Here is a 17692-nt window from a genome sequence, read left to right as displayed (position 1 = left end):
CCATCTCTTATACCAGAGATGAAGCTTTAACTACTCTTTGCTGAACAAATGCAGGATGTTCATCGTGTTTCACTGTTGCAGTCATGACTGTAAGGTTCTCCCCTGCCGGCAGGCAGCCCTCGGTCGGCCAGAATCCCAAAGTCTGGGTCCGGCGTTGGCTGTTCAACCATGCTCCCTGACGTCAGAGCGCCAGGAGTACAAAGCTGACAGCCGACGCCATCTTCTCTAGTCTTTCTTGCCGTGCAGTGATAGCAGTTCGCAAGTGCCGGTCGGCTGACTCCTGACAAATTTTACTGATATTCTTCGGTCCGAAGATTTTCTTCTCCACTCACAGCTAAGTACCCCGTTGGGGAAACTTTTTTCTTGCTCCACTCCGATGTCAGAAAAAGTTAATAATTGTATTTCATGTGGGAAGCAAATACCTCATAAGGATTTTCATTCTTACTGTATTCCTTGCTTGGGCCCTGACCACGACGTAGCTAGTTGTCGGTTTTGTGCTAGATTCAATCAACGTACAATTAAGCGAAGGTACGATTTTGCTTTTCATTACTTCGGTAGGCACTTTAACTACAAAATGTCGTCAGATACAGTCCCGGCTACCGGAGTTCACAAGCATCGCAAGGATAAAGACAGGCCTCCGAGGTCCAAATCTGATGATAGCGCACAAGCGGAGCCAGCTTCAGGTTCGGCCATCGTCAGTGAGGCGCTTTTGCAGCCCCTGTCGTCGGCCATTTCAGAACCGACGGCCGAAACGGACAACCAGGCCTTTAAATATTTCTGTTGCAGGACCTTCGGACAATGCTCCTTCGGATGGGTCCGGAGCCGCTGTGCAGGTACCGGCTTCCGAAGGGGTTTTCAGGCCTACTCAGCTACTAATAAAGGCAAAGCCAAAGACAAAGGCAAAGACTCCTTCAAAATCAAAGACTTCAACACAGGCCTCTTCTGAACCGGCTCCTAAGTCACAGAAACAGTTACTCAAGATGGCGGAGGATTTAATTACTATGATTAGGGGTTCTCATCCCCCTCCAGGCAAAAGGCCAAGGCAGGATGTTTCTTATGATTCCTCTGATCAGGCTTCTGTTTCCTCAGTTTCTTCTTCTGATCAGGAATATTCTTTCCCTCCTTATGAGGATTCTGATGCTGAAGAATCCATTCATTCTGCTTCTCCCCCTGAGGATTTCTCTTTTGGGGAAACTTTGCATGAAATGAGGGAACATTTCCATTGGGAAGGACAGGAGTTTTCGAAATCCAAGAAAAGACTGAGGGAATTTCTTCTTCTCCCCCAACATAGACCCCTGGCTATTTCTCCTGTTTTGGATATTGTGGATGATGCCTTTTCGGAGGCTAACTTAACCCCTGACTCTTTTCCTCCTGCTCCTGTTAAGCCTGATAGATATTACAGGGTTCCTGATTCCCATCAGTTTCTATACAAGAACCCTTCTGCTGACCCTGAAACCATTTCTCAGGGTCCCAAGGGAGTTAAGGCTGCTTCTGCCAAAAATCCCATTCCTACTGAAAAGGATTCTCGATCCTTAGAAAGATGGGGCAAAAAGGTGTACACTTCTGCTACTTTGTCCATTAGGGCTTTAAACTGTCAGTTTCATATGTTTAAATACCAGCAATTTCTATTGTCTGTCTTAAAACAGAAGCTTACTTCCATTTCTGCCTGTGCAGATGATAAGGAATTACATGACTTATTGCACGCCACTGAACAAGTTGGGAAGCATGGTTTACACTGTGGATTTGATGCCTTGGAGGCTTCTTGTAGGGCTGCGGCCTCTGGCACAGTCATTAGAAGGCATGCATGGCTAAAGGAACAAAATTTACCTGAACAAATAAAGGCTAAATTATTGGATGCTCCTGTTCAGCATAATGTTTTGTTTGGCTCTAAAGCTGAAGAGGTAATTAAAAAGATGGAGGATAAAGCGAAATCCATGCAAACAGTTAAAGATTTCTTACAAGTACAGCCTCCTAGATTTAGCAGGAATTGGCCTTCTAAAAATTGGTCCTTTCCCGCTTCTGACAGGCCTCAGAGGGGTAGATATAGACGTTCCAGAGGGAGGACTCAAACGCAAGCTGCTTATAGATCAAGACAGTGGACTGCTTCCACCCCTAGGGGAGGAGAGGACAGGTCACAATCTCAAAGGAAACAAATTCAATGAGTCCCTCTGTTGGGCTACAGGAACTTCTTACCTGGAAGCCCCTCTCGGAGGAAAACTCTCTCTTTTTTATCAAAATTGGACTCAAATAACCCAAGACAAATGGGTTTTGGATGTGGTTTTAAGAGGTTACAAATTCCATTTTCATCCCTTGCCAAGGCCAAGTGGATGGCCAGACCTTCCAAAGCATCAATGGACGGAGGCCTTAAACCAGGTAGAAACTCTTTTGGCTATGAATACCATAGAACTGGTTCCTCTTTCAGAGATGGGAAAAGGTTTTTATTCAAGGCTTTTTCTAGTCCCAAGGAAGCAAAACTCATGGAGACCCATTCTGGATCTGTCGGTCTTGAACACCTTTCTAGAGATTCCAAAATTCAAGATGCTTACTCTACAGCAGCTACTTCCAATGCTGTCCAAAATGCATGGATGGTAACTTTGGATTTAAAGGAGGCATATTTACACATTCCCATCAGGCAGGATCGCAGAAAATACCTCAGGTTCAAAGCCGGATCGAGGCACTTTCAATTCTCTGCGCTGCCCTTTGGATTATCTACTGCGCCCAGGGTCTTCACCAAATGCCTGGCTCCAGTAGTGGCTTACTGCAGACTCAAGGGAATTCAAATTTACCCTTATCTGGACGATTGTCTAATTCAGGCAGACAGCAAGGATGTCTTACTCCAGCATCTAGAATTTGTACAGAACCTCCTCAAGTTCCTGGGATTCTCTGTAAACATAAGAAAGTCAAATTTGACACCATCACAACAGATAGCTTTTCTGGGTGCGCTTCTAAACACCACAACCCAGATGGCATTCCTGACATCCGAAAAACAGTTACAGCTGGCTTCAACTTTCAGAACTTTGGCAACTTTAACTCATCTGTCTGCAAGGAAATTCCTGCAGGCTTTGGGTTACATGGCCTCCTGCATCGTTCTCGTACCATATGCAAGACTACACATGAGGAAAATACAGTGGTGCCTAAAAAGTGTATGGTCTCAGCATTGCCACAGTTTAGACATACTGATCTCCGTCCTTCCTTGCCTTCAAAAGGAATTTCTTTGGTGGTCCAGGGCATGTGCTCTAAACAAAGGGAAGCCCTTCCGTCTGCCTCCTGCCTCTCAGATTCTAACCACAGATGCCTTGGATTATGCTTGGGGAGCCCATTTTCTGGGCAATTGTTTGCAGGGCCTTTGGACAAAGGATCAGAAGCACCTACATATCAATTTAAAGGAAATGTTAGCTGTTCAGAAAGCTCTATTGGCCTTCAGGAATCTTTTACAACCAGGACAACTGTTAATACGGACAGACAACACCACAGTTATGTGGTAAATAAACAAGCTAGGGGGATCTCATTCCTACCCCCTTTGCAGACTAGCCATGGATCTATGGAACACAGCTCTAGCTTGCAATCTGAATCTTCAGGATCAGTTCCTACCAGGGAAACAAAATTTCCTGGTAGACAGTCTGAGCAGAAATCTTTCGGATCCACACGAGTGGATGCTGGACACCAAAATATTCAGGATGATAACAGCAATCTGGGGATGTCCTCACATAGACCTCTTTGCATCCCATCTAAATCATCAACTACAGACTTTTTGCACCAGGACTTTCCACTGAGAAGCTTGGAAAGTGGACGCTCTGTCATTCAGTTGGAGGAACCTCTCGGGATATGCCTTTCCACCTCTTCCTCTTCTTCCACGGGTTTTATTGAAGATAAAACAGCACAAGCCCAAGAGGATAATCTTGCTGGCTCCAAATTGGCCTCAGCAGTTTTAGTATCCAACTCTAAAAAACCTATGCCTAGAGCCCCCTTGGGTTTTACCTCTGTCTCCGAACCTTCTGTCCCAACATCAGGGTCAGGTTCTACACTCTCATGTCAGAACTCTCAGCTTGGCAGCCTGGTTAATCCAGGGCCTTTGATTTCTTCTTTATTGCCCAAGCAGGTTATGGATGTCATTTTAGAAGCCAGACGTCCTAGTACTAGAAAATCTTATGCAGGAAAATTAAAAAGATTTTGTTCCTGGATGCAGGCTCAGGATTCTGATCCTCTTCTTCCTAACATTACTTTAATTTTACTTTACTTGACAGATCTCTTACATAAGGGTCTTTCTTTCTCTTCCATTAAGATACATGCCTCTGCTATTTCTGCTCATTATAATACAGACCCTCCCATCTTTTCCCACCAGCTCATGCAACAGTTTCTCAGAGGAGCTAAGAACTTAAGACCTCCTAGATCTCCTCCTATTCCTGCTTGGGATCTCAACTATGTTTTGGAAAAACTAACCTTGCCTCCTTTTGAGCCTGCTGCCTCTTCGGACATCCAGTTTTTATCTTGGAAGACAGCCATCCTGTTGGCCCTAACCTCTGCCAGGAGAGTTTCAGAGTTACAAGCTCTTATGGCTGTGGAACCTTATATTATTTTTCATCAAGACAGGGTATCTTTGAGGACTAATCCTACCTTCATGCCTAAGGTGGTTTCCAAGGTGGCTTTAAATCAAACTATACACTTGCCAACCCTTTTCCCCACTCCTCAAAATAAAGGGGAAAGGATCTTACATTCCTTGGATGTACACAGACAGGTACGTTTTTACCTGAACAGAACCAAGGACATCAGAAAATCAGATCAACTGTTTGTTTCTTATGCTTCAAGTTCCCAAGGTAAAGCTATCTCAAAACAGACCATTTCTAAATGGATTGCTCATGGAATCAGATTTTGTTATTCTCACCATGGAAAGCAAATCCCAGGGTGTATCTGGACTCATTCCACCAGAGCTGCTGCCACTTCTGGCCTTCCTCAGGGGAGTTCCTACCAAGGACATTTTGGAAGCTGCAACTTGGAGTTCGGTGCATACTTTTTCTAAGCACTACAATCTACCTCTCTACTCTAAGTCTAGGGCAGGCTTTGCCTCTGCAGTCTTGCAGGGCCTTTTAGCCGCCCCTTCCTCTTTATGACCACCTCCCTTTCTTTCAGCTTTGGGATTCTACCCTACAGTCATGACTGCAACAGTGAAACACGATGAACATAGTACAGTTGTGTACACCTACCATAAATGTAGATGTTTGAGTGTCTTCACTGTTGCAGTCTGGGTTTCCTCCCTCCTGTCCCTCTTATTTTTACTTTTGTGTATTTCCTTTTTTCACCATTCTTCTGAGGTGTATTTGCAAAGGTTATGGGACCTTTTTTATTTTGGGACTCCTGACATCTGGGGCAAGAAAAACTGGAGAAGATGGCGTCGGCTGTCAGCTTTGTACTCCTGGCGCTCTGACATCAGGGAGCATGGTTGAACAGCCAACCGCGGGACCCAGACTTTGGGATTCTGGCCGACCGAGGGCTGCCTGCCGGCAGGGGAGAACCCTACAGTCATGACTGCAACAGTGAAGACACTCGAACATCTACATTTATGGTAGGTGTACACAACTGTACTTTCTTCCCAGACAGTGTTTTCTGTTTGTACTGTATGGGATTTTCTTACAGATTCTATAATTTTTTTTTTTTGCTGACATCTAGGCAGTGTGCTTACTAGCCAGGAACTGAACTGTATCCAGAAAGATAATTTCAGTGGCTCCCTTTTCTCAGTTTCTGTTTTTACACTGGGAGAGTTAAAATTAAACTGTTGATCATTGTGCAGCCATGTACTGCGGTGGTGGTGCTGCGGTAGCTTTGTCGCCTCAAAGTAAGATGTTGTGCCGTTCGATTCTCAGCTAAAGCGTCTTCTGTGTGGAGACATGCATGAATGGGCGTACCTTCATTGAAGGTTGTGCATCAGAGCTGGCAACTCGGTACGTAAAAATCTACTGCCAATCATTAGCGGACCGGAGTTCCGCTGTGGCGACTCCTAACTGGGAAAAGCCGAAAGACACAACAATCATTGTGCAGCCATCCTGGAAGTCCTATAAAGTTCAAAATGTTAACCTGTACAAGGGTCCTTCTTTCTTTCCTCTTCCACCAAGCCTGATGTTCATTCCATATTTGAAGGATGCTTTCCTACGTATTTCCTTTCACAGAGACCACAGACACTTTCTAAAATCCAAAGAAGAGCGACCCCATTATCGGTTCCCATGTTTGCCCTTTCAGCTAGCTGCTAGACCCAGATTGGTCACCAGGTAGCTGGTGCCAGTTATTCCTCACTGCAGGACCAATTACATTCATATCTACTCATGTCTGGATGATTGCTTATCACAAACCAGGCCTAAGAGGAGGTGGGTGGGGCTCTAACCTCGACACTGAAATGCTTCCAGAACCTTGATCTATTTGTGAATCTACCTACAACAAACTTTACTCCTTCCAAAAGAGTGGCATTGTAGGAACTGAGACAGAAGGCATTTCTACCTCAAAAAAGGGACACTTTTTAGCAGAATACTTCCAATTGCCAGCTCAGAAGTACACTCTGTCAGTGAGAGAAGGTGCCAGTGAAGGAATATGTTCTCTTTTGAACTAGATGACATTGTATGTTTGAAATTCTTGGCTTGGAAAAGTACCCTACTAAAAGCAGTGACATCTGCCAGGAGAATTTTAGAACCTCAGTCACTTTTGCATGAAGCCCTTCATAGTTTTACATAAGGAAAAGGCCATTCTGTCTACTAATTTATCCTTTACACCTAAATTAGCTAAAGAAACACTAAGCCTACAGCTTGACATTTTTTCCAAATTCACAGAATAAAGAGGAAAGAATTTTGCAGTTTTTGGATGTTTACTGACAACTGGGATACCTGGATAGAGCTAAACATGTGAAGATGATTTAACAGTAATTTAGTTCCAAAGCACCCAACAAAGAAGGGATTCCAGTTTTGTAACTGAGCATCACTTAATATCTGGAACTCTGTATTTTGTTTTAAAATTTTGCCCAAAGAATGTCCCTATTTGGACATGATGGCCCACTCTGTGAGTGGCATTTCCATTACCACAGCCAGCTTCAGAATGGTGAACAAACAGGCCACTTTGGAAGCAGTTGCTTGGTCATCTGTGAACACTTTTTTCCAAGCATTATAAACAGATCATCTGTTCGAGAGTGGGGGGGGGGGGGGGGCTTCACAACTACTGTCTTACAGTCTTTTGCAGCCACCAAGCACACCTCCCCTGACCACAAGCTCCTTTTCATTCTGTGCTTTTTATTCCCACTCTTAAGTAGCTTTGCTAGTTGTCCCAAAGGTCAGGACTGCAATAGCGATTTATGCAAAGAACATAGCATAACACTGTATGAATTTAGCATAAAAGATGTTCAGTTAGAATCAGCTTTCCAAAGTAGTTGCATTGTGATCTTCGTATAGATCACTGCTACAGTACACATTTCCCTTCCTTTCATTTCCTGCATACTAGTTGTGCTTTGTCAGGAGGGTTTCATGTCTCCTTCACACTTCTTCACCTCTGTATACAGGTTTTTCTGTGAAAGCCACTTTTAAGACTCCCAACTGGCAGGATGTGGCAGGCAGTGGGTCATGAATGTTTTTTGATTTTCTCCCTGTTTCTGTCTCTCTCCCTCTCTCTAGGCCTTCTCTAGAGGCTTAGCGTTGGGCTTGGGCAACATTCCTTGCTCTAACTATGGTCAAGAAAGAACTAAAGATAGCTGAATAGACAGTACCCTTATATGTACAGGAAGCACTGGTGTCCTTGTGGGATAGACATCCTGCCAGCCAGAGGAAAGATGCAAAGATGTTCTTCATGTTTCACTGTTGCAGTCATTACATTTTGGTAATCTGCTGGCAGGTTGCCCTCAGTCGGCCTGAATAACAAAGTCTTGGGTCCTGCATCAGTTGCTGTCTCCTCTTCCATGACGTCAGGTCATCAGGGGTATAAAACATGCAGCCGGCGCCATTTTATTCAGTCTTTCTTGCCGGGCTGTGCCTGAAGCAGAAGCAGTTCTTAAGTGACGGTCAGCCGACTTCTGAAATTTTCGTATTTGAGTTTCAGTACCGAAGTCTTCAAACTAAAGCTAAGTACCCCGTTGGGGAAACTTTTTCTTGCTCCTTACCGATGTCAGTAAAAGTTAATAATTGCATTACTTGTGGGAAGCAAATACCTCATAAAGATTTTCATTTGTACTGTATTCCTTACCTAGGCACAGATCACAACGTGCCTTGCTGTTGGTTTTGTGCTATATTTAACCAACGCTCTATTAAGCGTCAGTATATTTTTGCTTTTAAATATTTTGGTTCAAGATTTAATTATCCTGAAATGTTGTCGGTTAGTAATCCGACTACTGGAGTTCATAAAAAAATGCAAAGAAAATGAACGAGACAGACCGTCGAGTTCCAAAACTGATGACGAAGCTTCTCCTAAGCCAGTCGCCGGTTTGCCAGTACTCAGTGAGGCATTTTCACAGCCCCTGAAAACCTCTACTTTTGATCGCAGGCCTCTACGAGACCCATTCAGAGTCCGGTATCCCGTGAGATTCTCAGAGTATTGAACCCGTGGATGTCTCTCCCTTGGATGGGTCCGGAGCTGCTGAGCAGGCACCGGCTTCTGAGGGTGTTTTCAGGCCTCAACATTTTTATATTAAACCAATGCCAGCAACAAAAACAAGGTCAAAAACAACTTCTATGTCTAAAAAACTGACGCATGAGCCACATGCTCAGGCCCCTATGCCTAAAAAACAGATAATCAAAATGGCTGAGGATTTAATTACCTTGATCAGGGGTTCCCAACCCCCCCCCCCCCCCCTGCTAAGAGGCCTAGGCAAGGCACTGATTATGAATCTTCAGATCAGGTTTCCATTTCTTCTGATTCCTCTTCTGATCAGGAATTTTCTATTCCACCCTATGAAGATTCTGATGCAGAGGAATCCATCCCCTCTGCATCTCCTCCTGAGGATTACTCTTTTGGAGAGACTTTGCATACTTTAAGGGAACATTTTCACTGGGAGAGTCAGGACTTCTCTGAATCAAAAAAGAGGCTTAGGGATTTCCTTCTTCTTGCTCAGCATAGGCCTTTGGCAATACCTCCTGTATTAGACATTGTTGATGATGTGTTCTCGGAATCAAGCATGGCTCCTGACTCCCTGCCTCTGGCTCCTAGTAAGCCAGACAGATATTACATGGTTCCTGACTCCCACAAATTTCTTTTAAAAAATCCTGCTGCTGATCCTGGGACTATTTCTCAGGGTCCCAAGGGTGTAAAGGCCTCTACAGCCAAAAATCCTACCTCTTCTGATAGAGATTCCAGGGCGCAGGATAGATGGGGTAAGAAGGTTTATACGTCTGCAACCTTGGCAATCAGGGCTTTAAACTGCCAGTTTCATATGCTTAAATATCAAGAGATCTAGATAAGATGTGTGAACCACCTTACCCTCATTTATGGCTTTGATGACTGCTTCAAAGTAGTCAATCAGGTTTAGGAGACATGATCTGCCTTTTACAAACCTGAACTGGGTAGGGTCCAGAGTTTGGACATTACCAATGTCTTTGTTTATGAGTTCCATGATGATACATTCCATGGCCTTGCAGACCAGGCTCATCAGGTTAATGGGGCGGTAGTTCCCGGGGTCCGTCGTGGCTCCCCCTTTGTGGAGTGGGATAACAGTCACAGTGCACCATTCAGAGTGGGCACAAAGCCTGAGGTGAAGCTATGATTGAACATGGTACTTAGGTAGGGTGCCAGTTCATTCTATAGTTCATGTAGAATGCAGCCTGGGATATTGTCAGGTCCCATGGATGCTGTGTTCTTGGCTTTGGAGAGTGTGTTTTTTACCTGTGCAACTGTGATTACAGGAACTTTGCATTCTTCTGGTATAGAGATGGGCCCTCTAGGAGGGGAGAGGGGGTAAAGTTAGCACTGAACCTATCTGCCAGGATGTTGGCAATATCAGTTGGTTCTGTATATTTAGTGCCATTGTGCTGTAACTCAGAGCAGATCTGAGTGTTGCCAATGAGATTCTTGACATAACTATAGAATGCTTTGTGGTTGTCTTTAGCGTCAGTGGCAATTTTGTTTTCATAACTAGCTTTGGAGGATTTTATGAGGGATCTCATCTTCTTACTGCGGTTGATCAGGGAGTTCCTCCAGTCATGAGACTTTACTCTTTTTTGCAACAGTTTCTTTCTTCTGTTGTAGAGTTTGTTTATGGCAGATGACCACCAGATTGGCTTGCTTTTTTTTTGGAGGATAGCATCTTGGTTTTATTAGGGATAGCATGATCCATGAACTCGTGAAAGTGCTTATAAAGTGCATTTGTGTAGGATTCAGCAGTTGTACCTCTATTCTCCATCTGCATGGGTGTCATGAAGTTCACCACTTCTGTCTTAAGAAGTGTGAAGTTGGCTTTGGAGAAGTTTTTTACGGTGATTTCCCTAACTGGGGGGTGGGAGCGGGATCTGGATGTCTAAGGTGATTAGCTTGTGGTCGGATCTGACCAACGAGGAATTGACCTCTGGTGTGGAACACTGGTTGCCCATGTTGGTAATGACCAGGTCTAGAATATTGCTGCCCCTGTTGGGGGTGTGAATAAGTTGATCCAAGGCATTGGAATTTATGAATTCCAGAAAACGTTGAGCAAAAGAGTTGGTACATGAGTAGTTTTCCCATTTAATGGTGGGGTAGTTGAAATCGCTCATTATTAGGGTGTTGGGTTGTACCCTAATACTTTCCAGTGTATCAAGAAATGCGGAGTGGGAATCCTGGGACATGGTGGGGGGTCTGTAGCAAGCTACAGTTTGGATTGCAGTCTTGCCTAGAGTTAGCTGCACTTGGATAATCTCAGATGCATTATGCTGTGCAACTAGCCTGGAGATGTGGATATCCTTAATAAATATGGACACACCTCCACCTTTAGTGCTTTGTTCTGGGTTAGGTGGCCAAAAGGTGTGGTACGAATTATATCCTGGTAATGCAGGGGTACTCTCTGGAGCTTTGAGCCAGGTCTCTGTCACTACACAGATGTCGATGTTCTCCATTTTAAGAAGTGCCTTGAGTGAGTGCATTTTGAGGTTTTGACTTCTAGTATTGAGTAGCATTACCCTCAGATTTTGCTTGCTTGTACCTGTTACGGTGGTGAGTTTGTCATTTGAACCTTGCCTAAAATATACACTATAGGGGTGGCAAGAGCCTTAGCCAGTATCTGGAATCCCAAGGGCGACAGGTGCAGGCCATCTCTGGCAAAGCATCGTGGTCTGTCGATCATGTCGTCCCAGGCAGACAAATACTGGATCCCCTTAGAATGACACCAGAAGCTTAGCCAATTGTTGAAGTCAATCATTTTGTCCTTGTACTGTGGTATCATTCTGGGTGATGGCAGGATGCTACTTAGGGCTAGGGTCATACCTACCTGGGCTACAAGATCGGAGAGCTCCTCCATGTCTCTTTTCACGTAGTCCAGGGAGGTACGTCTCAGGTGATTCACACCAACATGGACAATGGCAGTGTCATATTTGTACTTGTTGTGGAGTGACCTGTGAATTAGCATGCCTGCCAGTCATCAGGTGTTTCCACGCCCATTTTCTCTGTCAATCACTACTGACACACCCATATCTGCGCAGAACTAAGCGCGAGGTACTTCAATAATATTATGCCCTCAGTTGTCCTGCTTTCACAGAATGTCCCTGATTTTGCCTACTAATTTTGGTCTATCCTCATAAACTTTGTGGTTTTCTGACACATTTTTGTTGAGGATTGCACTCACAAAATGACAGGCACTCGAATGTCAGACTTCATTTCCTTCAGTAAAGTCACGCTAAAGTAAAACCTGTTACTCAAGTAACTTTGTACCTATTTAAGAGCAGTAATTAAAACCTGTCCCAGATTTTGGGTGTTAGTTTCTAGTTACCTTTTGGCCTGGCCCTCATTGTTAAACTAAGAGATTAAGAGGTACTGACAGGTATGTTGTGATGAAATATTTTAAACAGAAGTAACAAGGCAAAGATGCTCAAATACTATGCAAAATCATGATAAATGCTGTCTAGAAACAGAGCTAGGAAGTACTGTAGAAAGTTTAAGGCACATGACAGAGATGCAGAAAAAAATGCAAAGGTGAGTTGGTGAGCAGGGTTGTCAAGATGATTGCTTATGTGTCACCTATAGCACTATATGTTGACATAAGATATATTTTTAACATAGAAGTATTATAAAATAATGCAGTGTTTGCTTAAATGTGTAAAGAACATTTTAGGATTTTGCATTGTGCACAGCTGATAACATACATTTAATCTTTTAATAACATATTATTTACTCTCTCCTTAAGTCTGCAGGGCCACACAGTACCGTAAGGGTTCACATCAAATGTCATTACAAAGGGAGCATTATTGTTCCGGACATGCAAAGAGCTTAAGTTGTATGCTTGCTACAAATCAAAAATTAATTCCAACTGGAAACAGACACAATAAATGCATGGAAAATAACAGAACAGTTACACAGGAGAATAAATTAAAAGTTCTCCCTTCCCATGAAAACTCCCACGCTGGGGAGAAGCATTATAAATGGGATACCTGCGACAACAGTTCTGTGTGGAACTGTCTGCTCACGTATTATGAGAAGGGACACACTGGCAATAAGCCATATAAACATGCAAAATATTCAAGTCTTAAAAACAAAGATTGCCTTACATCTGTCGAGGAAACCCTTACAGGGAAGAAACCGTATAAATGTGATACATGTGGTAAGAGTTTTCTATGGAAGAGCAAGCTTGCATACCATGAGAGAACCCACACTGATGACAGGCCGTATAAATGTGCAAAATGCGACTGGAGTTTTAAACAGAAAAAAACACTTATGAGCCATGAGAAAACTCACACTGGGGAGAGGATACATATGTGCAACATGTGGTAAAAGTTATACACAGAGGGACAATCTTCTCTACCATGAAAAAAGTCACAGCGGAGAGAAGCCATATAAATGTGCAATTTGTGACAAGAGGTTTTTTTGGAAGAATAGCTTTATAGGTCATGGAAAAACTCACACCGGGGAGAAACCATATAAATGTGCAACATGTGGTAAAAGTTTTACACAGAAGGGTGGCCTTGCATACCATGAAAAAACGCATACAGGAGAGAAGCCATATAAATGTGTAGTATGTGATAGGAGCTTTATCAGGAAGTCACAGCTTACATCCCATGAGAAAACTCATACTGGTGATCGGCCTTATAAATGTACTACTTGTGATAAGAGTTTTATATTGAAGACCCAGCTTGCACACCACCAGAAAATCCATATTCCTGGATCAAAAATAATTAAATCCATTAGACAATAAAAAAATATGTTTCATATGTACCTTTGCTGTAAATGGCCCCCTCGTTGTAGAAGGAGGTGGTAGTCCACAAAAAACACAAAAAACGGCAGGTCAAAAAGAGCCATAAAGATGAGAGAGTGGACAAATGAGGATAAGAATAACTTTATGTGTTGTTACTATTCTGCAAGAAACCACGAATTTCCAGTGAGAAGATAGGCAGAAAGATTAAAAGAGAAATTAGCGGAAAGGAGGAAAAAATACTTGCACAAGAAAAGCTATCGAAAGCTTCAAATACAAATTTGTGTTCATTAATACAACAGATTCATGAAGGACATTATATAGACAAAGAAACCTTGGTTCGTTTGGAAAAAGAAGTGACTGTGGAATTCAGAAATATAAACAACAAAATCTAGAGATTTTTAAAAGGTATAAGAAACGAAACATGGACATGGGAAAGAAAGAGAGATCTGATGTGGTGCAATATTTATACAAAGGAGAAACCCAAACTAATTAGTACAAAAAAGCAGCTCCAAAGATATTTGAAGAGAAATACAGGCAAAGGCACCCAGATATGAAAAATTTCACAATACAAAAAATATCACAAAGGGGAATGTAGAACAGAGGATTAGTAAAGTAGAAGTTAAACAAATAGAAACTGAAGTTATGGAATACCTGCAAAGTGAAGGATTTACTGTAGAAAGTCTAACACAGGTTAAGTCACAATATGATGGAACAATGAGTCCACACATTAAGGAGAAACAGGAGGAGCAGGAGACATCTGATGAAGAAATATGGGCATGGGAAAGAAAAAGAGATTTAATATTGTACAATATTTATGCAGAGGAGAAAGCAAAACTAATCGGTATAAAAAAGCAGCTCCAGAGATATTTGAAGAGAAATACAGTCAAAGGCACCCAGATATGAAAAATTTCACAATACAAAAAATATCACAAAGGGGAATGTAGAACAGAGGATTAGTATAGTAGAAGTTAAACAAATAGAAACTGAAGTTATGGAATACCTGAAAAGTGAAGGATTTACTGTAGAAAGTCTGACACAGGTTAAGTCACAACATGATGGAACAATGAGTCCACACATTAAGGAGAAACGGGAGGAGCAGGAGACATCTGATGAAGAAATATGGGCATGGGAAAGAAAAAGAGATTTAATATTGCACAATATTTATGCAGAGGAGAAAGCAAAACTAATCAGTATAAAAAAGCAGCTCCAGAGATATTTAAAGAGAAATACAAGCAAAGGCACCCAGATATGGAAAATGTCACAATACAAAAATAAGATTACAAAGGGGGACTCTAGAAAAGAAAATTATAAAGTAGAAGTAAACAAGTAGAAGCTGAAGTTTTAGAATACCTGTGAAGTGAAGGCTTTAGTGTAGGAAGTCTAACACAGGTTATGTCACAGCATGATGGAATAATAAGTACCCAAAGTAAGGAGAAACAGGTGGAATAGGAAGCATCTGATCATCTGACACATGAAGATACTCTGGAGCCTTCAGTAGGAAACCAGTACAAAAGTTCAGATGGAGTTGCACAGCAAGGAAATGAGCAGGAAACACTGGCAACTCTGACGCAGTCAGTGTTGTGGAATGATATGCCAGTGAGCTCCCGTATGAAAGGGCAATGGATTACACAAGATGCAGCTGAAGGGAATATGTTGCAGGAAGATGTTCTGGAACTTTCTGTGGAATGCCTGCAGGAAATGAAGAATACAGAATGTGCCCTCAGTTTAGAAGAAGATGATCTAAGGGAAGAGCTGATTGATTTAATAGACACGGACAGACATAGCAACATCAATGAAAGAAACAGAATAGAAAAAAATCAATAATACCCGAAATGTTAGATGTTTGGTAAAACAAATGAATACAGTAATCAAGACTGTTCACAGAAAGTCATGTGATATAAGAGAAGTAAATAGGATATATTACTCTACAAACAAATCAGTAACATATAAAGTGTTACCACAAAAACACAAGCCAAGTTAGGGAAAGGAGGGGAAAAATCAAATGCCGTCATGAAAGTATCAAATGGAGAAAAGTATAAAAGCAGTTAAGACAAGAAGTGTCACTGAAGAGTAAAGAAGAGGGAGCCGATCAACAGAATACTTAGAAAGCTAGACATGATAAAAGCAACGTGCAGTATCAGAAGAGACCAGGATCTGTCGTACTCTATTGCAAGTAATAAACTAAAGATACTAGCACAGGCAGGAAAAACGTAGAAGATATGCAGATAAATATAAACGTACAAAATAGGTAATTCATGGACGATCCAAAAGAGTATTGTAGAGAATTAGGAAACAACACAAAAGGAATGGAAATACCACCAAAAAACGAAGAAACAGACACATTCGGTTGAAATATCTATGAAGACCATGTGGAACATAACAAAGATGCTGATTGGCCAGAAGTAAAAGAAACAGTAAGAAGTTCAAATGTAAAGGACATGAAATGGGATGAAGTAAAGCCAGAGAAACTGAAACAAAATTAAGAAAAGCTCCTAAGTAGAAAACCTCAGGCCTATATGTAGTACCTAACTTCTCTGCACAAACATTTAGCCCTGAGTAAGAACTATTTATATGTGCATACTGAACAGACACTAACCTGGTTAACAATAGGAAAAACAGTACTGCTCCTTAAGAGCGAACCTTTAAGCTATTATAAATAACTTGCCTTCTGACAATTTATAAACTGTACACTGGAACTGATCCCCATGGAGCTTATAGTCATTTAGAAGAAAATTCAATTATGGCAGTAGAATAAAAAGTTTAATAAAAGAAAGTCATATGGAACAAAGGATCATTTGTTGTTAAATAAAGTCATAGTAGAGAATTGTAAAAAGGGGAAGACTCTAAGTATGGCATGGATTGACTACAAAAAACATGTGACAGCAACCCCCATTTATGGATAAAGGAGTGCTTAAAAAATGTGTAAGATGCACCTTACACTGACTGATTACATTACAGTGACCATGAAACAGTGGCAAATCCTCTCTGCAGCTAAGCCACGATAAAGTGCAAATTATTATCCCAGGGATAAAAATTAAAAGTGGGATATTCCAGGGTGACTGTCACCGCTGCTGTTTTGTCTTGCCCTTAACTCATTAAGCTGTCTACTTAATATATTAGGTCATGGCTACAATTTGGCTCCCAGAAAGCAACAAAGTGTAAAGACTTCCCATCTTCTTTTTATGGATATATAGTTCATCAGATGAGGAACTGAAAGACCAACTGCAAGTGGTCAAAACTTTCTCAAATGACATAGGAATATCATTTGGTCTTGATAAATATGCAAAATCAACATTTAACGCAAGAAAGCTGCAGTACCAAGAAAATATCAGTATGGACAGGAATGTGAGATAAAGGAACTTGAGCAGGTAGAAGTATATAAATATCTGAGAACTGATGCAGGATTGACAATAAACATGAACAAATGTAAACAAAACTTAGTAAGGAATATTTCAGAAGACTAACATTAATACATAAAACAGACTTCGCATTTAGAAACAAAGGCCACTCTGTAAACCAACTTGCTCTTCCTTTTCTTACAGTTTTGGAGTGAGTGACTGGCCCAAAAAGCTATTTAATCAGTTGAACAGGAAAACAAGAAAAATGCATCACACTTATCAGATTATTTATAAAAATCAGTATATGCCAAGATTATTTATTCCTCATTCTGTTGGAGGTATGGGCATCCTTGAAAGTGATTACATGTAGACATCTGAAATCATAGAACTGCATACATATCTGCTGACCTCACCAGATCTGAACATATTGAAAGTTTTAAAAACCTGAGGAAAACAAGTCTAAATATTACTTTTACTCAATTTAGCAGAAGCATATCGGTGTGATGCAGAAATGGAAATTAAACCAGAAGTAGACAAAAATCAGGCAGTGAGTGAATATGCCAATAAACAAAAAAATATAAGGAGAAGGATAAGATGAGAAGGAAAGAAATATGGAAGAGGCATAAATGCAGTTGTAGGTACAGAAAACTCCTGGAACAACCTCATGTTGATCAGGATCTGATGCAGGAATAGTTAAGAAGAGGTGAATTTAAACCAAAAGATGAAAGGTTAATATTGACGGCCCAGGATAGTGGACTACATACATGCTGGTTTACAAAGTCCATTGAACATGTGGGAGAAATGGACAAATGCAAGTTATGTAAAACAAAACTGGAAACAATCACACATCTTATTTCTTAGTCTGATGCACTAACAGCAGAGAGCTTGTACACTAAAAGGCATAGTAATGTGGCAAGACTGTTGCACTGGGGATTGTATGAACATTACAATACTAAAGTAGCTGAGAAGCACTGGAAAAATGAGCTTCAAAGCGTTCTAGAGAATGATGTTTGTATCACATGGG

At 41.6% G+C, this 17692-nt stretch overlaps 1 protein-coding gene across 1 annotated transcript in view; it reads left to right on the top strand.

Annotated features, from left to right (window-relative positions):
- Window positions 1-13034, top strand: part of LOC122815137 (zinc finger protein 506-like) — a 171809-nt gene extending 158775 nt beyond the window's left edge. The window contains exon 4 of the mRNA XM_044087390.1: window positions 12326-13034. Within this exon, the coding sequence (XP_043943325.1) occupies window positions 12326-12909 (584 nt within the window). The 3' untranslated portion in view covers window positions 12910-13034. The remainder of the gene's footprint in view (window positions 1-12325) is intronic.
- Window positions 13035-17692: the final 4658 nt, after the last annotated feature.

The sequence above is a fragment of the Protopterus annectens genome, chromosome 11.part0 (genome assembly GCF_019279795.1).
Source record: "Protopterus annectens isolate FY-2018-M chromosome 11.part0, PAN1.0, whole genome shotgun sequence".
Classification (NCBI taxonomy): Eukaryota; Metazoa; Chordata; order Ceratodontiformes; family Protopteridae; genus Protopterus; species Protopterus annectens.
This window is presented reverse-complemented; position numbering and strand designations above follow the sequence as displayed.